This window comes from Hydractinia symbiolongicarpus, chromosome 15 (genome assembly GCF_029227915.1).
Source record: "Hydractinia symbiolongicarpus strain clone_291-10 chromosome 15, HSymV2.1, whole genome shotgun sequence".
Taxonomy (NCBI): Eukaryota; Metazoa; Cnidaria; class Hydrozoa; order Anthoathecata; family Hydractiniidae; genus Hydractinia; species Hydractinia symbiolongicarpus.
The window spans coordinates 9,317,246-9,339,395 of NC_079889.1; the positions used below are offsets into that span (position 1 = coordinate 9,317,246).

At 34.6% G+C, this 22,150-nt stretch overlaps 3 protein-coding genes across 3 annotated transcripts; all 3 read left to right on the forward strand.

Moving 5' to 3' along the window:
* Nucleotides 1-4,720: 4,720 nt before the first annotated feature.
* Nucleotides 4,721-6,310, forward strand: LOC130628746 (rab-3A-interacting protein-like). Its single transcript, XM_057441745.1, has one exon. The coding sequence runs from the start codon at nt 5,051-5,053 to the stop codon at nt 6,194-6,196; it is 1,146 nt and encodes a 381-aa protein (XP_057297728.1). The 5' UTR covers nt 4,721-5,050; the 3' UTR covers nt 6,197-6,310.
* Nucleotides 6,311-7,914: 1,604 nt separating this feature from the next.
* LOC130628751 (glutaredoxin-2, mitochondrial-like) lies at nt 7,915-10,149 on the forward strand. Its single transcript, XM_057441750.1, has 2 exons — nt 7,915-8,914; nt 9,082-10,149. Exons 1-2 carry the CDS (start codon nt 8,693-8,695, stop codon nt 9,217-9,219), a joined length of 360 nt encoding a protein of 119 aa, XP_057297733.1. The 5' UTR covers nt 7,915-8,692; the 3' UTR covers nt 9,220-10,149.
* Nucleotides 10,150-11,890: 1,741 nt separating this feature from the next.
* Nucleotides 11,891-14,416, forward strand: LOC130629079 (uncharacterized). Its single transcript, XM_057442173.1, has 2 exons — nt 11,891-12,064; nt 13,141-14,416. The coding sequence occupies exons 1-2, from the start codon at nt 11,902-11,904 to the stop codon at nt 14,058-14,060; spliced, it is 1,083 nt and encodes a 360-aa protein (XP_057298156.1). The 5' UTR covers nt 11,891-11,901; the 3' UTR covers nt 14,061-14,416.
* The last annotated feature ends 7,734 nt before the right edge of the window (nt 14,417-22,150 follow it).

The following is a 22,150-nucleotide window of genomic DNA, read 5'->3' on the forward strand; positions in this document are numbered from 1 at the left end:
TTGATAAGAGGTGGACAGCCCATGATAAACAAGGAGTAAAAGTTGTGTTTTTCATGCACAGAAGAAGTTTGAAGAAATGTGAGCGTATTTCTGATAAAAAATATCAACAATTTATGAAGACTCCTGAAGATAAACTGTTTTTCGTATGCAGTCCCTGTCTTTCTCGTAATTTGCCCTTTGCTAATGAGGAGTCATTTGGTGACGAAATTCCGGACAACATCAATATTACTATTGATGAAAACTTTGATTTTGAGGCAATCAGAAATGGGAAGGGCTTAAAAATGGCCCATCTCAACATTAATGGTCTGTCATCCAAACTAGACTATGTTAAACTTCTGCTACATCAAACAAAACTTGATGTATTCTCCATCTGTGAAACCAAAATTGATGACACCATCACTGACAATGACGTTAAAATTGATGGCTATGTTTGTTATAGGAATGATCGGAATAGACGAGGTGGGGGTGTTCTAATTTTTGTTAATGAAAACTTGGATAGCCACCTTTTGAAACACCTTTACTTCGAAAATGTTGAATCACTATGGGTGAAAGTGTGCCTGAAAAAAACTAAACCTATTTACGTGTGTGGGGTTTACAGGCCACCTGGAGGTAGTGATTTGCAGAGTACCGAAAACCTGTGTACTCATTTTAAACAGTGTTTTAACAAGCTCCCAAAAGAAAAAGAAGTTTTTATCTTGGGAGATTTTAACTGTAACATGCTTTCAAAATATGCTCTTTCCTCCAAAATAAAGGAATTATGCTCCACTCTTTTCCTAAAACAACATATTACGGAGCCAACTCGTGTTACTGAAAATAGTAGCACTCTTATAGACTTGATACTTTCTAACAGTTCTTGTATTTCTAAAACTGGTGTCATGGATTTAGGCATCAGTGATCACAATTTAGTTTATGTGATCAGAAAATTCAAAAGGCCAAAATTTGAACCTAAAACATGCAAGGTTCGTAGCTACAAGAACTTCAGTAAAGAGGCTTTTCTAAAGGACCTCAGGAATTTAGACTGGTCATATTTTAATAATTATGATGACCTTGATGAAGCATGTGAGAAACTGAATAAAAATGTTAAAACAGTGGCTGACAAACATGCCCCTTTCAAAACACATAGATTTTCTGGCCGTGTTGAGGCATGGGTCACTGATGAATTAATAATAGCCATCAAAGAAAGAGACTTCTTGAAACGGAAAGCATCAAAAACAAAATCCATCATAGACTGGGAAGCTTTCAAACAAAAAAGGAACCAGGTAATAGGTCTCATAAATCGACTCAAAAACGAGTACTATAATGACGTTTTGCAGGACTTTCAAAAACGGCCAAAACAACTTTGGAAAACCCTAAAAAAACTGGTTCCTGATAAGTCAGGCAATACTACCTCGATAAAACGAGTAGTCCAAAACGATGGTACAGAAACTTCTCACCCAAAAGAAATTTCCAACACATTCAATTCATTTTTTGTCAGTGTTGGTGCCAAACTAGCCTCTAAATTTTCTTCTGACACTACTAATGTTAATCCACCTGTTAGCGGACACGATTTTCGGTGGGCTCGTATTGAGACCAAAAGTGTCGAAAAAATAATTAGTTCACTAAAACTTAATAAAGCTACAGGCTTGGACGGAATTGGTTCACGACTGCTAAAAGCAGGTTCGTCAGTTTTAAGTATTTATTTATCAAGTCTTTTCAACAAATCTTTATTTACTGGTTATGTACCTAAATGTTGGAAGACTAAAAGGGTCTCGCCTATTTTTAAAAGTGGCAATAAAACAGATCCTACTAATTATCGGCCTATCTCCATTTTGCCAATTCCTATGAAAATTTTTGAAAAGTTAGTGCATGAGCAAATGTCTCATTTTATTTCTGAGCACAACTTCCTGAATGACAGACAGTCTGGATTTCGAAAACTCTTTTCCACAGAAACTGCAGTAGTCGATGTCTCTGATTTTATTCTTACTGAGCTCGACCAACATAACTTTGTTTGTGCTGTGCTCATTGACCTTAAAAAAGCTTTTGACACTGTTGATCATAAAATTTTGTTAAAAAAACTATGGTGTTTTGGCATCAGAGATGCTGCCTTTGACTGGTTCGAGTCCTACTTAACAGGCCGAATGCAGCTGACTCTTGTAAACGACACAGGATCAGATCTGCTTCATGAAGACGCTTTTGGGGTGCCGCAGGGATCTGTGTTGGGGCCCCTGCTCTTTCTTTTGTATATTGATGACTTAAAATCTGTCATCAATTCAAACTACCACCATCTATATGCAGATGATACAATAATTATTTCGTCTCATAAAAACTTGGATACCCTTGTCTCCCAGGTCGAGTTAGAACTTTCGCAAGTCGACCTCTGGCTGAATAATAACAAAATGACTATTAATACGGACAAAACTGAAACAATCTTTTTCGGCAACCACAGCCAGTTAAAAAAAGTTGAGAACAAAACTATCAACTATATGGGTATTCCTTTGAAGAGGAGCGAAAAAGTTAAATATCTTGGGGTAACATTTGATCAAAAAATGCAATGGGAAAAGCACATTAATGACATAAATAGAAAAATACTAATATTCTAAAATTAGAACCATTGCATCCTGTTTAACACCTCACACAAAAAACCTTTTATATAATTAATGCACTTGTCATGCCATATTTCCACTACTGCTCCTCGGCATGGGCTTGTGCCACCCAAGGTAGATTGGGAAAAATAGAAAAACGATTAAAATGTGTCCGTACCTTTCTTGGGAAAGAGAGGGAATATTCAATGAATAATTTACTCATCAAAAACGATGCCATATTAGTTTTCAAAGCCATGAATCACATTGCTCCTGATTACATGCGCTCAAAATTCCTTTTGACAAAAAACTGTCATAATCATCAAACAAGAGGAGCTTCAAAAAACAGGTTCACACTTCCCTTGGTCAACACGGAATTTGGCAAAAAAGCCTTCCCATTTAGAGCTGCAAAAGTGTGGAATAATCTTCCAGACCAAGTGACCTGTGATGGAAGTCTGCTTTCGTTTAAGACTTCCATCTCGAATGTATTTGGCAAATTCTAATGGAGATCACTTTTTAACTTTTTAATTTTTGTTTTTTATTCTTTTTCTTTTCAATTTTCACAGATTATAAATGTTACTATGTTTGATTGAGCTGAGGCAGTCTAAGGTTTATCATTTTTTTGTTTCTTTTTTGTTCTAGTGGCCCCCAGTGGAAACAATCCACTAACTATAGGTTTTTGTGATTTTCTGGGCTAGCCACTTTAAATATTTATTATTATTATTATTATTATTATTATTATTATTGGGCTATTTGTGTTTTCATGCTTGTTACGATTCATCATTTTAAAACATTTTTAAAAACTTGCTATAAGGTTTTTCATTGTAAATAATTGTAACCCAGTTTTCGAAAGTGACCAGCATTTATGTAAAGGAGACAAATGGACAAATTATTTTGATAAGTCCATGCTTGTTAGCTTTTGCCACGCCAGGTTAGCATGATCACACTAACTCAGTTTTCATGCATTGAAAAAAATAATCCCATCTTATCTCTAATTTGTTTGTATATACTAATGTTTGTGTGCACTACTCCCTGCATGCTAATTTTAATGCATGTTTTTTTTGTGCAAAATAGTTTACGTTATAAGTGCTTTATCTCTCTAAAACCTGCCTAACCCACCTCTTTGACATTGCTCGAAATAAATATTTTTATCTGGTCTGCACAATACCTATGTTCTCTAATATTATCATTTGGTCTGCATGATATCAATGTTCTCTAATATTTTTACTTGGTCTGCACGATAACCTATGTTGTCTAAGATTTTTGTCACATGGTGCATAGCCAAAAAGACAACAAAATTACTGATGTTGATTATGATTGCTGGACAGATGCGATCACACGTATTAGAATATTAAGCACACAGGTGCTAATCCTTTCATAAGATGTTTTATATATATATATACATCATATTTCTGTGACTTTTTTAAACGTTTTTGTTGTTGAAAGGAATACGAATCCGATTTCCATGCAAAGCAATTTCACCTCTCTGATATTCCCTCTTTCGTCCAAATGTCTAAATTTAAATATACTATTTGTTTTTTGTTGGATGATTAGAGATTAAAAGTTGTGAAATGACTGATAGTAGAGAACCGCAACATTGTGTGATACAACACTAATGTTGTGTTGTTTGCAGACAAATGGTATCATTTTTTTTGGTTAAGGTTTTTTTTAAAAAATGTTAATGGCTGCTATTAGTATAAATTGTATCTTTCTTTAGTTATACTGCAACTGCTTTTACTCTTTGCAAACTACTGTCTGGTTGAATGGAAATTTAAAGTAGCTTTAACCTTTTTTGTGACTGATTCACTCCACACCTCATTTATTTTTATGAGCTTATCGTTTCAATTGATATTTCGTGACTTTTCCTAAGTTTTATTTGGCTTAATTTTCTCGAAAAAGTTTTTTAGAAAAACATGTGAAACATCAACATTTTTATCAGCATTTTTAAATTTGTTTTTCAAAAACTATTTTTAATTGTTTTTACCAGTTTTAGGTCACTTTGTTACTGTGGCACAATGTGAAGCGATTATACAAATATATTACAAATCTCAAATTAAACCATTGTTTTTTTACTGTGGTAAGTTTCATGTCAGCCCTCCCCCGCTCCCTACCTCCCTCCCTCTCCCCAGCATTGGGAACCCCCAAATAGCTCTGCACGAGTTGGGTTAAGATAGCTTAAAAGAATTTCCATCTGACTTTATAAAGTCATTATCGTTTCTGCTATGGCAGAAATCCATTTACATCACATGTGTGCTCACGTGTGTATTCTTGATTATGATAGATTCATCTCATCATATGTTACGTGTGAGTATTGTTGCATGAAATCAATATACACTGTGTTAATCAACGCAAATTGTAAAAATCAGATCAATCCAAAATTACAGGTTGCGGAAACAATTTAGCCATCTGCGTTTAATTAACATTGCGTACAGTTGAGAAGTAATGATTGCTTTGTTTTAATGTACTCAAGATTTTCTTCTATTTGATAGACAATGTTATCTCCAGATGTGATAGTGTCACACAATCTTCAGCGAACATCTAGTGAACCAGACCTGTGTGGGGACCTCGGTAAGAGGACGGTGAGCAACGCTTCAGTTTGTAGCAGAGCTCGTGCGCATGCTCAACATATCCATGTGACAGCGGATGACATTGCTGCTACCCGTGCACGCTCCGTCTCGGGCATGGTCGCACCTGTCGAGACAAAAAAAATTTCTGCTGATGTAACTGCAGATGCTTTGTCTAATGGTGAAACGTCCAGTGAAGTGTCTTCGCAAGCTTTTGATAAGTTACGGCAAGATTTAAAGCAAGCACAAAGTGAGTTACGCTCGAGGGACGACCAATGTCGAGCTTTGTCGCGTGTCAGGGACGAAGTCGACCAAGAAATCGAAGAACTGACTGCAAGTTTATTCGAAGAGGCGCACAAAATGGTGTACGAGGCTAACATGGGGCGTGCTGTGGCAGAAAAAAAATTGCATGAAAGCCAATTAAAATTAGACGGTTTGCAGGCTGAAGTGAGTGCTCTAAAAGTGCTTGTCATTACATCAACACCGTCAAATCCTGGCAAGTTGTCGCACAAAAGAGCACCAAGTGCTGGACAGATCTGCAGCGATTGCGAAACATATCATTACATATCCAATGAAGACTATGACTGGACCGTCATTGATGTTTTAGACAAAAAAGAGGTTGACCCATTGGTCTTTCCCCAATTTGTGTCGTGGGTCGCGCAGGCCTGTCCTTTAAAAGACCACCCTTTTTTAAGCTTAATTCATAGGGATGACATTATACCTTGTTTGCGATTTTCAAATGAAGAATTGGCAAAAAGCATATACCGGTCCGTCCAAAACAACAGCCTCGCCATTGAACCAATCAAATCAAAGCCCAAGAAATGTGCATTGACAAAAACGCATGGGGAGTGTCCGTTTCGTATTCAAACAGGAGATTCCGACGAGTGGTACCCTGTAAGCGCTTCGTGTCGAGCACGCATCGTCGCTGTCGTAGATTTCTTGACGTTTTTGCGATACATACGACAGGGAATTCTTAAAAAAGACCTTAATGTTATGTACTGGGAAATGATGAAGAAACGCGCAGAAATTTCTTTAGCCACTTTAGGTTTGCTTAAAAGTAATGACAGGAGATAAAAAACTTTAGTTTGAGTATGAAGTTTGTTGAACAGTTAAATATCTTTTAAGGTACGAGAATGTTTTTGAATTATTATAGGTATGTTTACACTGTAAAAATACAGATGCACGTAATTTTTTGTACGCTATTGCACGATGAATCGTTTTACACTCAAGGTTACCGCGCCTTCTAAAAATCCTCCTAAGTAACCCTAAAATGCCCTAATTTTTGGTGAAAAATCCTAATTTTTATAATTGTTTTTTTTTTTAGAATACGAGTCCAAAATCTTATATTTAGCATCATCTAATGCGAAAATGAACAATTAATCAATTGTTCAATTCTATTGATATTTTTTGCTTTTTGTTATTCTAAGTTACACTGTCACAAATTCAAATTTTTATAAAATCTCCTAAATTTTGTTTTTTTCTGCTAATTAAAAAATCTCTCCCAAAAAAACTATCTAAAATCCTCCTAAGTTCTCCTAAATATCCTTAAAAAATTAGTTTCCAAAGAAGTTGAATCCTGCAACTTCAATAAGTTTACATGGATTGAGAATTTGATATTTTTAATGCAAAGTGTTACGTGTTTCATTTTTTTATTAGATGTTTTAAATATATATTATACAGAGTTTATATTTACGATAGATTTTATTATAATATAATGGCTAATATTTGATTTTTGATATTAAAATTTAGCAAATGCTCAACGAGAAAAAAATTTCAAACATTTAGATTTTTAAACCAATCTTAACCCTTCTGTTATTTCAGGATATGTGAGGAATTTTGCGGGAGGGAAAATTCGCAGATTGGTCATCATTTTCACGTTTTGAGAACCCAATAAAACATTCCGCACCGGACAAAATTTCATCTGGAAATAATTTGTTTCCAAAGGTAGTGACGAGCCATGTTACTTCCCTATTAAGATATGAGACAAATATTTTTTGCCGGAATTTAATGTCGCAAAAAATAAATAGAATCGCGTAAATCTCTCGTAAATATTACGATCATTTAGTACGTTTTCGAATGCCATACTACACACCATTGGGAATAATTTGCACACTGCACGTGATTTAAATAATAACGCTTATAATTGTTAGCACAAAATTTTATTTGTTTTGTTGATAGTTTTCGTTTAGAATTTCTTCTATATTTTATATTCATCAGTTCACGTGTACATACGATAATTAAAAGTTGAATTGAAAATTTAAGTACTTGATTTTTTCCATTTGTTTTGTCAAGTGTGACCAAAGAATTGCGTTGTCAATTTTACCAACAGCATCGCTAGCCGACTAATGAAAACAAATGTGTTCTTGCTAAGATATATACCAAAGCGTTTTCAATGTTTTTTTTTTGGAAATCAGAACTTTCTTTCACAACCTTTGAATCTTATTGTAATGTTTACACTACGGCATATTTCTTTTAATATTGTAAATAAAAAAATAAATGTTTTATACGCAGTAAAAATATTTTAAGATTGGACTGGCCTCTTCTTTAAAACGTTTTCTTAGAAGCGTTTTAGGAGCCATTTTTTAATGATAATTTTGTTGAAATAAAGTATACATAAATTCTGTTTTTGTCGTTTTCTTAAAAAATGCTACACTATCTTTTGCACAAGTATGCATAAGAGAGAAATTTGAAAATCTTTTAAAAAAAGCAAAGTTTTACCATAAGAATGGCATTGTTCACACTCAAACTTGTTCAGCTAAGAAGGTAATCAAGATAAATTGCCTCGCTTATACAATAGTTGTAACAATGAGAATAATTTAATAATGTAAAGTTTATGTAAATGATTGTGTTTGTGTGGCGGATTTGTCTTGCTTAATCATTGTTTGTCTTGTTTATTTTGTTTACTATTTTATTACATCACCCATGTTAAGTTAATCATAATATTTGTTTTTACTTAAATTTGACACACAGTTGAGTCACATCCAGCACAACAGCGACATTCCTGTGTGGATAAGAAACAAGTAGGTTGAACCTCCAGTTGACAGAAAACTATTTAGCTGATGTGTCATATTTAAAAAAAAAAACGTTTGACACGATCAAAATGCTTGTTACGACTGAGGACTGATGTCCATAGAACAACTGAAACAGGGCGGCCAAGCTGTGGGGATGTTTTTAGAGACATTTAAATGTTGTTTTTTATTTACAGCTTTATCTTTACATTCCACAACAAGTTAAAATTTCAAATTAAAAGTAGTTAGTTAAAGCCTGTGAAACCTCAGCGATGTGATGTTTCAATTAAGCACTTCTGGTCTTTTAAGCTCTCCTTTTTTTGGTTTTGTTTAACATTTAAACTAATAACCTCCCCTATTGAAGAATATTCCAATACCCTGCGTTTTTATCGAATCGTTGTTGTCTGAAATGAAGCATTGTTTTATACAATGTCCTATATTCTTAACACACCAAAAGATACATTCACAAGTGTCGATGAGAACAAATTAGCACTCCTGCATTGTTTAAATGACACTCTGTTGTCATATTTCTTTTTAGGATTTAACAAAAAAATAGAGAAATATGGGAAATATGTGGACGGCCTCCACCGCTGTCATTGACAACCACATCCGGCAGCACTGCGTCGTCATGTATTCCACCACCATATGCAGTTACTGCACCAAAACCAAGCAACTTCTCTCCGAACTTAACATCGACTGTGACGTTGTTGAATTGAATTTGCTTAGTCCTTCCGATGGTGGACACGTTTCACAGGATTTAATTAAAAAAACAAACGTTCGCACGGTAGGTGTTTCATGTAGGCGATCACAACATTGTAGACATTCCTGGGGGTTAAATGAAAATATCTCTAGAGATGTTTCTGACGCGCCAGGTTTTAACAACTATCTGGTCTAGAACCTGCACAACTAGTTTACTCATAAAAGTCTGCTCAGAATTGCTTACTTTTTTAGGTTCCGCAAATATTCATCAATGGTGAATTTATTGGCGGTTACTCCGAAATAATGGCGTTAAAACAAGCCGGCTCTTTATTCGAAAGAATTTCGAAGTGTTCTAAACCTTGCTTCAAAGCAACAGAAACTTCCGGTTGATAAATGTTGTGTTTATCTGTTGGTTAAGCGTGGTTACCCGCGGTTAGATGTGGTTGTGATTTTAACCAGCTTACGTACGGTCAAACGTCCGTTTTATTACAGTGGTTTCGAAGAGGGTTAAATTCTGGTATTTATTAGAAGTTTTAAAGGTTTTTCAACTAAGGCTATTTACAGGTGGTTTTTCGTGAAAGGAAAATGATCATCGTGAAAACGATATGTTGCTTGGACAGCACGTAGTAACAACATCTCACACATACGCGTCTCCTCTGTTGGTGGAGCTTGAACGAAATTTTATCGCCGCATTATATTCAAGAACGTACTATTGTATAAGAAACCGTTTAAACAGATGCGATGGAGTACTGTAGTCTTTGTTTTTCCCTCCTCCTCGTTGCATATGTTGATACATCACTAGAGAAGCGCGTGTGTAGTTTCCATGAAAATTGTTGCTAACGAGTTGTCTAATTGCGTTTACTGTGGACGTAAATATGTAAAAAGTTGATTATCAAAAGTAAAAATGTGATGATAATGTTGTCTAAAAGTGCTTTGATGTTTTTATTTATACTTTAATACCACTTTTCCACCAAAAATTGAGAAATAAACAAAAAACAGAAAAAAGTTTTGTTTCAGAAAAAATTTTAACCAATACCGTAATGATCCGATTAAGCGCCCATCATTTTATTAAGCGCCCACCTCGAATAAGCGCCCAGGTAATTTCCTCAAAGTTCAATAAGCGCCCAGCACTTATTAAGCGCCCCCTTGAATAAGCATCAACCTGATAAAAGGGGGCGCTTAATCGAAAACTACCTTGAAGAACTCGGCGCTTATTGAAAATTTTATTTTCTTATATTGAGAACCCTAGAAAGACTAAACTTCATTTTGTTACATCTTTTGTTCAGTTTTATTTTCAAGAAAGAAAAACAAAGTTGAAAATTAATGTTGTCTTTAAATTGTACAAAATTATGAAAAATTTATAAGCGCCCAGCATTTTCTAAGCGCCCATGCAAAATATCCAAAAATTTAATAAGCGCCCAGGTAAGCAATTTATTGGTCATTCTATACTTTGTTTCCAGAGTTGTATTTGCTTATTTTTTTGAGCAAGTGAAAATTTGAAAACTAGCCCCGACACGAGACAGTATTTTTAGGCGATAGTAACAAATTTAATTGACAAACAGTTCAACACATCTTTGCAACGATCTCTCCCACAACACTTAGAGATGAGCATAGTATTTTATGCAAATCTGAAGGCAAGTAATGATGGATATAATTAAGATGGAATGGTCCTGTTTTCAACTTTAAAAGAAAAAATTGCATACATGCTTACAAAATGAAATGTACTGCGCAAGATTTGTACCATATACACTATAAAACTATAATCGTCTCTATTTATAAGCAACACAATAACTTAAGAATGAGATGATAGGTATTCGCAAGATAACAAAAAAATAACAATTGAGAGGTTGACAGGAATCTTACTATAAAGAATTTTAAGAATAAAATATATGGGTCTAAATTTTCAAGTCTTGTTTCAACAAGACATTTCATTACAACATAATGGCGTTATTAAGTTTCACTGCAACTTAAAGACATTAAATAATCAAACTATTATCCTGCCTCCGAGGAAAAGTATCAGAAACAAAGAGTCTCAAAAAGTAGACAGAACGGTAAAGGCTATACCAATCCGGTAAAACCATCCCTACCAGCTGTTGCTAAAGTGAGAAATATAACTGGGAATGCTGTAAGCAGCCCTGCCTGCTTATTAACTTTTTCTGTAAAGTTATGGTTAGAGAAATGAAGGATGTTGGGAAGAACGATGACTTTTGGAAGGTAGTGATCATGATTGCTACGAAGCGTAGCAAGTATTGATTTAATACATCCGTTGTGAAACAGATGAAAATTTCAGGGATCGCGTCGACAGGCGGTTCTTGGTCCCCCCCCAAAAAAATTTTTTGCAGAAAAGTGTTTTTTTAAAAGAATTTTTTTTGACTTAAAAAGTTTTTTCTGTTCGAGTGTATTGTTAAAAAATTGAGTACGAAAATATAAAGTTCTACGAACTGTTATTTAATATTTATTTATCTTTTACGCAAGGTTGGCGCTGTCTGAAGAAAAAAAAAGTGTCGCAGACAAGGCTGTGCGAAATCTTTTGGCTTCATTTTTAATGCGACATAAAGTAGGACTATAATATAAGCCAGTGGCGTACTTATCACGATTTAACACTACAATATTAACCAAGATGACAGCTTCAAAGAAACTGGGAAGAGACATAGGTGAATGTTTATCGGGGTGAAGCATTCTCTGTTGAGAATGAAATACGGATGTGATATAATAAATATTCACCTATGTATACATCTGAGTTCATCACAAACATATTGCAGCACGTAGTGTAGTGGGTTCGTCTGCGGCTCCCAGTTCTGGGGACCGCGGATCGAATCCCGCACACGCAGTATGTTAGTGATGAACAAAGTAGTTCTTCTTCAATAAAACTGGAAATAGGTTGGATACAAGACTCAAATCAATTTTGATAAGCGTTTCTTTAGGCTTTTATATGTTTACTAAGTTGCTAGAAAGTTGAAAAAAATCATAAAAAATGTGTGGAATTCTTCACGTATTGCAAATAGTACAAAGAAGGCCTGGAAACAAGGTCGACAAGTGCGGCAGTAACTTTCAGCACAAATCATACAGATTATGCTCAGTGAACGTTCGATCAGATGCAGAAGTATACATTGTATTACATTCGATCAGATACAGAAGCATGCCTTGTATGCTCAAAAGAAAAGAATGTTGAGAAGAAGAACATCAGTAATTTTTCTCTGTCTGTGCGTTGCTTTGTCTTTACATTATTATCAAGGTATGGTAAAAGCTTCCTAGTGTCTTTGTCTTTGAAAATGCTTGTTTTGCACTTTTAAGAAAATCCGGTACAGTTGTGCGAATATATGTAACGACATGAACAAAAGGGAAATTGAATGTAAAATCTCTTTAATAATAGCTGTATTTTGTCTGTGTGTCCGCGAAAGCCGCGTCCCGTAACGGAAACACGAAATTTTTAAAATGTGCACCAATACCAAATGCAATATATTTTTGTCCACTTTGTTGCGACGGGTAAATTTAAAGGACGGGCGACCTCGTGGATTTTTCCACGGGCTAACGAATAGTCTATATTATAATGCCCGTATACGACTGTCCGTCTGTCTGTCACGCAAAATGGTAGCTTAGCTGCGACGGGCGAACCCGTGGATTTTTCCACGGGCTAACGACTAGTAATCTATATTATACCAAGCAGGGTTCAAAGGTTTCAAGATTCTCATACACAAAGCTCATTGTTTTTTATATAAGAGTAACAGATTGGAAGTTAAATATGCTGATCTTTTGAACGAATTATTAGTGAAAATTTTTTTATATGTTGTTAACCGCCAAGCGTTGTATGTGTTTTGCGGAAGATCAACGCAGCTCTATTATGATTTGGTGGAAATACTTTTAAGTTTGGTAACTTAGTTGAGGCTTGGCATGTTTTAAAGGTGTTCTTAATTTGATAAACTAAGTTCTGAGAAAAATAATCAACAAAATAATGATCACTTATACAGGCCCAACTAAGAAAACAATAGCCCATATAGAAGACTACCCTCATCCCTCCACTTTTTAGGGCGTGCTACAAATTCTCGATAAAAAGAGGCTAATAGTTTGCAGGTTATGATGAAAAGTTTAATACGGTTTAATATCCTTGATCCACACACTTTTGAAATGTCATTACAACACCAAATGATCGAGGTACGGATTATCGAGGTAGGAATAATGAAGCTGCAGACAATCCAGAAAGTGCATATTCGTTATTGTTCCAAAGTTGGCACCTTCAATTTTTAGTCTAAATGCAGGGGATTGTAATTGTAGATGAATGTGTCGTCATCTAATAATGTTTTTCTTTTTTAGCATTCATCAATATTTTCATATTTAACAGACAGCTTCTATATAAACGACAACAACAGCAGCAACAACAAGAATGTTTTAAGAACAGATTTGAAAACACTCTTCTTATCATAATCTTCAACTTCGGACTTTATGATCACATCCCACTCCTTAAAAAGCTGTACCAGACTACCTTTCCAAACATTGTGTTTTGCGGACCGACCATGTCGCATAATTTTACCATTGTCACCGCTGATATTTACAATGGTTACTTTAGCTACCATTGCTTACCCATGATTATGCGTAATTATGCAAATTATGATAATTATTCTGGATATTTATTTATAAACGATGATGTGTTGTTAAACTTCTGGAATTTGCCAAGATTGGACACAAATGAAATCTGGGAAGGTCCAAAGAAGCCTATTAGTGTTGGTACATTTCACAGACCAGATCATTGGTATTGGTGGGGAAGCAGATGGGGATTAAAGAACTGTATAAAAACTTTAAATAAAACTCGAGTGTCGGGAGAAAATCATGTTGCTGAATTTTATAACACTTTAAGAAAAAACAACAAGAATGGCCATAAACAATGCTACGGTGGCCGATCCGATGTATTTTACATACCGCGAAGATTTTTACACCAATTTGTGTACTTAGCCAAAATGTTTCGCAGTAGTGACGTATTTCTTGAAATTGCTGTTCCGACAATACTGCGCATGCTCGATAACCAGAGCAAATTCCAACATCTTAAAGGCGTTTACTTACCTGGAAGGGCTGGAACCGAGCCAGTTGTTAATAGCAACTATCTATGGAGTGTGTATAATGCTGACCTAGACTTTATACATCCAGTAAAACTTCACTACGGCGAAAATTCGACGAAAAATTATCTCATTCTTGAGACTTTTATTCAGCCAAAAATCAACAAACTTGTTCATTGTTAAACATTGTTGATTGTTTTTACTCTAACTTTTGCACAATTATTTGTGAACTATTCCAAAGAAACCAGACAACACCAACCTGGTACAAACGTCTTTGTCAAAAAGAGACAAAAGACTTTCGTTAGTAAGAACCTCTTGCTAACCATATAAAATTCGCTGAAGTTTGTGAGTAGTGTTGCAGTCATAAAAGGAGTATTTGTTATTATCCTACTATAGCTGACGATTTAAAAAGTAATTTGAAAGACGAACTTGTATACGTTGAAACAAGGCTGAGTATTTGGCTACGTAATCTGTAGTTTCACAAAAATCTTTTTTTTTTCCTCCCCAAGCCCCTTTTACCTTCCCAACGCCCCCCTTCCCTCCCCCACACCCACCCATTTGCTTTTTTAAAGTAAGTAAATGCAAAACAAACTTATATAAGAAACATACAATGAAAGAAAAAGAAAAACATCGACATCATCCACGAAATCTTCATCAAGAGTGGAAACGTCGCATTAGAGAGTTCGTCGTCGAAGGTAGTCAGAGTTTCTTCGTCTCCGAAGGTAGTAAGAGTGTTGTCGTCGCCGAGGGTGGTAAAGGTTTCGTCGTCGCCGAGGGTAGTAAGGGCTTCGTCGTTGAATGTAATAAGGAATCTGTCGTTGTCGAAGGTAAGTGTTTTGTCGTCGTCGGTGATATAAAGGACCATAATATTGTGCTCCGCGTCGGCGAGGATTTATCGTCCTCTTGTGTACGGGTAAATTCGTCATCAGGTATAATGCCGTCGCTTAGTAACTATTTTTAACCATGGACGTCGACCTGAACGTCGTTGATGTTCTGAGCGTCTCGTCCAAGCAATGGATCTAGGCCACCAAAGTTAATATTAAGCGACAATGAAGTTATCATTAGCTTAAGTATGACACGAGAATGAAAAGAACAAAATAATTAAAAAAAGGCGTTCGCTTGCTGTCTTTTTTAAAATTTCGTTTCTTAACAGCAACCGTGTTCACAATTTTCAAACTAATGGAGTGGAGGCAATCGATTAGGGTTTGTAAATTTTTGCATTTGCATTCTTGTTGCTTCCCACCCTCTTTATGTGTTTATTCAACTTTACGATTTTTTTGCACTAAACAAATCTCATTATTCATTGCGGTCGATCTTCTTTAAATCCTTCATGTTTTACTTCAGATTTAGTGGGAGAAGGGCCTTAAATTAAAAAAATGTGCAAGTATTAGCAGACAGGTGATAACTCAAGTTTGAAACCATTTGGTGTTGTAATGACTAATTTAACTAAATCAGTGCTGATAAAACAACCTCTATGTTTTATCAAGGAGGAGAAACATGGCATGGAAGAAATTGTAATGTAAAAGTTTACGTTATTTTAGCAGTTTCGCCTCCCCACTTTGAGGATGCATTAAATTTTAAGAAAGAGATGATTCTCTTTACTTTTAACATCAGTCGTCTTCTGATCTTCTTCCTCCTCGTCATTATCTAAAACATCACCTAGCTTTTCTTCACAATAGAAGTCAAATGAAAACATAAAGAAGTGAAAAAAAATAAACAATGAAATAAGTCAGATAAGATATGGAAACAAATTGCAATCTTTTGAAATAATTGTTCCTAAGGTAACCTGTTGCCATGGTAACTTACTTACATCGTCATCATTATCAATATTACTGTTTTCATCACTTAATTCCGACTCATCATCAGATTCATCAACAGTATTATCAACCAACAGACCATCTTTAGTTTCCTTTGTTTGTTTGTTAGCTTTTGCTAAAACTTAAAGTTATATCTTTTAATAAAGAAAATAGTCGTTAGCCCGTGGAAAAATCCACGGGGTCGCCCGTCCTTTAAATTAACCCGTTGCAACAAAGTGGACAGAAATATATCGCATTTGGTATTGATGCGCATTTTAAAAATTTCGTGTTTCCGTTACGGGACACGGCTTTCGCGGACACACAGACAGACAGACGACGGCTATTATTAAAGAGATTAATTTTCGTTCTTAAAGAGAAGACCTTAACTATCACCTTCTTCAGCCAGAAAGAAAGCTGAAAAACCCATTTTATGCAAAATTTTTGGGGCACAAAAGTGAATGAAGGGAACAAGTTATCATAGTCCTTAATTTTTACATGTAGCGTTATATTTTTGATAAAGATTTTTAAAATCATCCCCAAAGGAGATTGAACTGTTTCAAAGCAAAGTAAAGAAATTTGAGTCAAGAGAAAATGTTCCTTTAGTCGTCTGACAAATTTGTTCGAGTTTACGGTGGTATGTATCTGCCAAAAAAGCCGTGCCCGTTTTATTTTTTGTAATCAAGCGGATCCGCTCAATAATACTTTAAAATCGAGCAAAGCCGCTTAATAATACTTCAAAATGGCGAATCCGCTTAATAATGACTGACTTAAACTCAATAATGACTGACTTAAACTAAATTTTGGGTTTCCACGTTTTCATACAGTAAAATTTTTCTGTCATAAACTCTCCACCCACATATATCTACTACATGTGCTTACACTCCACAAGAGATGACGCCACAAAGCAAGCAAAATAATAGACAAACAAGTGGTCCAACGAAAATTTTATCAGCTAGATGCTAGGGGGTGCTGCTTACACCTGCCCTATTTTTCTAAGTGTCAAAGTAAATTAAAATTACTTAATTAAATAAAATTCTGAAAATAAATATGTTTTATATTCTTCAGGACACAATGAAATCAAAGAAAGAGCCGGTAATGCCAGGCATAAGAACAATACACGTAAAGAATTGCATGTAAATTGTCTACTGTGCAAATTTTTGTACGTTCTGTATATTTTGTGTCTTATTTTGAAACAGACAGTACAAAAAGCTAGAACACAACATGAATACGAGAAGTATTGCACAATAGACCTTTCCCGAATTTCCTAATTATGCTAAACTCAATTAAAGAGGTCGATACTAAAAATGATTCTTATCCCTGAGTTCCTTAGCAAAAGGTAGAACAAGTTACCTAATTTCGTGAATATTTTTATTCATTAAGCGCCTTAATTTTGAGCTTAAAGTTACGGTCAAACACTTTATATAGCCGAGCTTCCTAAGAATAGCCTCGTTTTTTAAAAATAATTATTTTCTTTAAATCTAAATAAAATCCAACCATAATATTATATTGCTTTAAAAACTTCATTTTTGTCATGATAATTTAATATTCTATCTGAATATCCTTATTGAAGAGCACAGAACCATTATAAAATTCTGGACGACGTCATAATTATTACAATTTATAAAATTCGGGAAAGGCGTATTGCGGTGTTTTTCAAACTCTCTGTTCCTTGCGACTTTGGTTGTAGCTATAAAACAGCTTTATAGTTTATGGCTTGAAAAATGCTATTTATGACAGAAACATAATCATCTAGTGAAGTTTGATGATAAATTCGGGAGTTATACATACTCCATGGGTACTATGCACAACAATCCTAATCCTCATGCACTTAACCCGTAAAAATGCATACTTCTCAATTTATTACATCATAGAGATATTATTAAAAGATATAGTATAGTCTGATGAAGACCTCCAATACGAAGGTCGAAATAACTTGTGTTCTTTCGTGAGTTGAAAGAATTTTGCTATTTTTACATTTATGTAATTTTTTTGGCACTCTCGTATGTGTATAACGATCTTTTTCACAAAAAATAAAAAAACAATGCAACAACAAATTCTTGTGAAAGTCCTTTACTTGCGTTCTCCCTTTTTCATGTTGACTTTTGTAGTGTTCTGGCCTTCGTTATGTTATGAATTAAAAAACAGGTCTCAATTTTTCCGTATGCAAAAACACACCGCGAATTTTAAATACATAAATTTCAATTTTTTTCTTATTGCAACATAAATTACGCATCAATACTTTTCGGTAACTTAAATTTAGTAATGTTGCTGTACAACTAGCTAGCTATGTCTAGCTTTTTTTCAAACAAATATTTCCACTAATATCGTCACTGCTAATATTCACATTTATTATATTCATTTCTACCAATTAATCCATGGAAAAAAAAACTACAGTATTAACTCTGTAAAACTTGTAACCAATTACTTCTCTCACATTCGTGTGCAATAAAAAAAGCTCACCACCTGTGCTGCTCTTAAAAATATTGTTATTACTAGTCGTTAGCCCGTGGAAAAATCCACGGGTTCGCCCATTATGGACTGATTTTGCGTGACAGACAGAGAGACGGACAAACGGACAGACGTATAGGGGCATTATAATATAGATAACGTGAAAAATTAATATGGCAATAAAATTATTGTCCATTTTGAAGATAATTAGTTACCCCGCAATATAATGAAACTTTCTTTACAGACAAGATATTAATTATCTAAATATTTCATAGTTTATCTAAACACTGATGCAGAAATATAAGTTATACAAAGAAATCAAAGATGAATGTCAATTTGATGATAGTCTTTAATCCATAGCCAACAGCTGAATTTTTCTTTTTTCGGCAAGATTTGCTATGCGATTTAATGTGTTCTGGTTTTTGCCTTTCAGAATTTCTTCCTTGTGTCTGAAGTATTTATTAATAAAACTCTTCGTAAACGCCAAGAAAAATCTTCCAAAATGTCTAGGTATCGTTCAGGCATGCTATTCATTGTCCAGTCCTTATTACAACTTCTCTCAATCAACCAAAATAAATGATGCTTAAAAAAAAGAATGGCAGGCTATTTTTAAAGTTAATATTATAGCTAACAAAAAATGAAATTTTTAACATTTATATGTACACAAAAATGGCTGCAATTAACTAACGATTTTAAAATTCAAAAGTCATTATTTTGTTTTTTAATTTCAAAACGTTTTAACGGCGAAACTCGACTAAGCAACTAGGATTAGAGAGCAACTAGCTGTTGATGAAAAAGTGGTCACATTTTGTGTTTTTGTGAGTTCCTAGGTATATTGCAGCCAAGTAAATGTTTCATAAAAATACTTTTTGTGCGTCAAGTTTGCTAGTTTCTTCTCAGTCAACAAACCACATAAGAGAAATAAGATGAACATTCATACTTTTAGCACAAAAGTTGAGACCTCAGATATTTCATTGTTTGTTTGATACAACTATTTGTGGAAATCCGCCTTCAGTAGTTTATGGCAAGTTTTGCGACATCCATCATCTTGTTTATCAACTTCGTTCATCAATGCTTTTCCAGCAAGAGAAATTGAAACATACCAACACGTGGGTTTTTTTGACACCAGACGAAGACCAGCATTTGTTACACTTTTCCTTAGTTTGAGTGGGAATGCTGGTTTGGTGCTTCCTCCTGGCCATCCATAGTCGATTAACCCAATGTGACTTGTTTTAATAGAAGGCGACAAATCAACAATAATGTCAAGAGACTTGAGTTAATAAATTTTTAAATTTATGGCTGGACCATGAGGTTTTGGATCAATCTTAACATACAATCTTTTTTTAATGATGACTTTTTAGAGGAGCAGTCTTTTCCTTTTTTACTTCCTAAAGGAAAATCTGGATATAAGGTTGAGCGTGCTGTTCAGTTGTCACCAGTCAAATATTTCAACCAAAGATTACTCAGTTATACGCAAATGCTGACTATGTTTTTTTGCCAATTACGTTATGCAACAGATAAATCTATTCAATCAGATTAACATTTCAGCATGTAAAGTCAGTGGTAACATCAAAGCTGGAAAATTGTAAAATAAATTTAAAGAGGCTGTTCGATCGTTGAAGACAAAGGTTATATGTTTATGAAATCTGTCAAAGGAAACCCTGCGTATTGGAAACATTTTTTGTACGATGTACTTGCGATAGTAAAATAATTTGGTGTGCCTTCCTTTTTTCTTACATTGTAATGCGCTGATTTGAGATGGGATGAACTTGTTTCCATTATAGCAAGGTTGAATAATATTGATATTGATGATAGCGATTTTACCTGTTTTAGAAAGTGTAAAATCCTGAATCAGAATCCAGTTTTAACTGCCAGGCATTTTCAGTTCAGAGTGGAAACATTCTTCAAAGAAATCTTAATCCGGAAGAGCGGGCCTTTAGGTGGTGTTGCTAATTAAGCAATCAAAGTTTCATTCATTCTTTTATTTGGGTTAGAGAGGCACCTTTACTGACTACAGACATCAAAGAAGAGTACATAGCTTAAATTGATTCTGTTGTTAGAGCTGATCTTCCTGATGAGACTTTTGAGCCTGAATTATTTAAATTAGTTAGCCAGTATCAAATTCATTCATACTCAAAGTCATGTCGTAAAATTAAAAATAGTCTGTGTCGTTTTCATTATGGCAGATTTTTCACAGATTGTACAATTTGTGCAAAGCCTTTAAATGATAATATGCTTGATAATGAGAAATCAACATTATTGTCTCAACGTTTAAAAGTGTTAAACAAAGTAGGAAATTACATTGATGAATTCCAAAATCCACATAAACCTATTCAAGAAATTCTTGATTTTTTTAAATTTATGAAAGCGAATATTATCTGGCACATTGAAATTCATTTGCACTGACAACCCAATTCATGTTTCGTAAATAATTTTTTTGCACTAGGTTTTGAAGCATGGGAAACTAATTTAGATATTCAGCCAGTTTTTAATTACTTTAAGGCTGTCTCTTACATGTGTTCTTATTTTTGTCAATGTGAAACTGAATCATCTGTTGCAATGTAAAATGCAGCTGAAGAATCTGGAAACCTCAGTTTTAAAGATAGAATGAAAAAGCTTTCCATCGCATTTTTATCTCCCAGAAAATGCTCAAAGCAAGAGGCAGTACCAACTTATGCCTGAATTATGGTCGAGAAAAACATTTCCTGCAGTTTCTTTTGCAAATACCAATTTACCCGACAAAAGGTTTAAAATGTGTAAAAATGAAAAAGAGTAGCGTGAGTTACCAGAAGATAGTACAGACGTATTTAAGAGAAATAACCTTGATCGGTATTTACATAGACCTAATGAAACAGCACTTTAAATGATTTCTGTTATGCACAGTTCTTAGCCTATTATGTTCTTGAGACCAATCCTAAGTTCGTAGAAAAAAATGATTGTCAGCAAGAAGTGCTTACTGATGATGGAATCTTTATTAATTTTTCCAAAATCTATCCCAATAATGTCATCCAAAGAAAAAATGAGGTGTCGCATTGTTAGAAAGTTACTTAGATACCACACTCCTAATGCAGTTAATACAGAAGTGTATTCACGCCATTTATTGATGCTATTTGAACTGATATCTGAAATTCATAACACTTGCTACACAAAATTAAATCACCCTGATGTCCTTGCTGTTGTTAATGAAAATAAAGAAAATTTTGAACCTTGGGGTGACCTTGTAGAAAATTCTCTTAGGAACTTCACTTTTCAACCAAGAACTGACAAGTATGCGCAACAAAAAAATAACGACCTGGTCAGTGAACTAGAAGAGCGGATTGATAAAAATGATGATATTGGAGGTGAAGTTGTAGACTTTCAAATAGAAAATAATTCCAATGCATAAGGACCTCCTCATGCTGCTACACCTAACATCATGTCAGACGATGATATTAACCCCTAAATAGCATCCCTAAATTTTAAGCAAAGAAAACTATTTAACCTCATAAACTCTTGGGCTAGAAATCAATATACAAAATGTTGCGAAGAGGTTGCCAAGGCAAAGGCATTAAGCACGGCAAGGAAATGGCACGGCAAGGTTACAGGAAAAGGAATCAGCAAGAAGGGTAGGCAAGGCATGGAGGCAAACACAAGGGCATAGTAGGCAGGCACCAGAAAAGGCATAGGAAGTGTAGGCAAAGGAATGGTCAGCGCTGGCAAGGCCAGGGAACGGCAGGGACAGACACCTTAATAGAAAATCATATTAGGCCAGGAGTATAGAACATATTGAGATGCAAATATTTCAAATTCAATAGCTCATAAATGTCAATACCAGTATTTAAACAATCGGTCATAACGCCAAAAAAATATCATTTTTTGATAAATCTGAGATTAAAAATTAACTTGGTTCCAATGACAACAACATCGAACAGTCAAGAATTAGAAATAATCTGAGAAGTCCACAAGAAAGGCAAAAAAAATTAGTAAAAAACGCCCTTTTTGATTTCTTGTTCCTAGCATGTTTATCAACACAAAACTTAGTATACGTAA

What these genes read in the sequence shown, in the direction of transcription:
- LOC130628751 (XM_057441750.1), top strand. Translation starts at nt 8,693, where the DNA reads ATGGGAAATATGTGGACGGCCTCCACCGCTGTCATTGACAACCACATC. An exon ending in AAAAAACAAACGTTCGCACG is followed by an intron (nt 8,915 to 9,081) that starts GTAGGTGTTTCA and finishes TTACTTTTTTAG; the next exon opens with GTTCCGCAAATATTCATCAA.
- LOC130629079 (XM_057442173.1), top strand. Translation starts at nt 11,902, where the DNA reads ATGCTCAGTGAACGTTCGATCAGATGCAGAAGTATACATTGTATTACA. An exon ending in GTCTTTACATTATTATCAAG is followed by an intron (nt 12,065 to 13,140) that starts GTATGGTAAAAG and finishes TTTCTTTTTTAG; the next exon opens with CATTCATCAATATTTTCATA.
- LOC130628746 (XM_057441745.1), top strand. Translation starts at nt 5,051, where the DNA reads ATGTTATCTCCAGATGTGATAGTGTCACACAATCTTCAGCGAACATCT.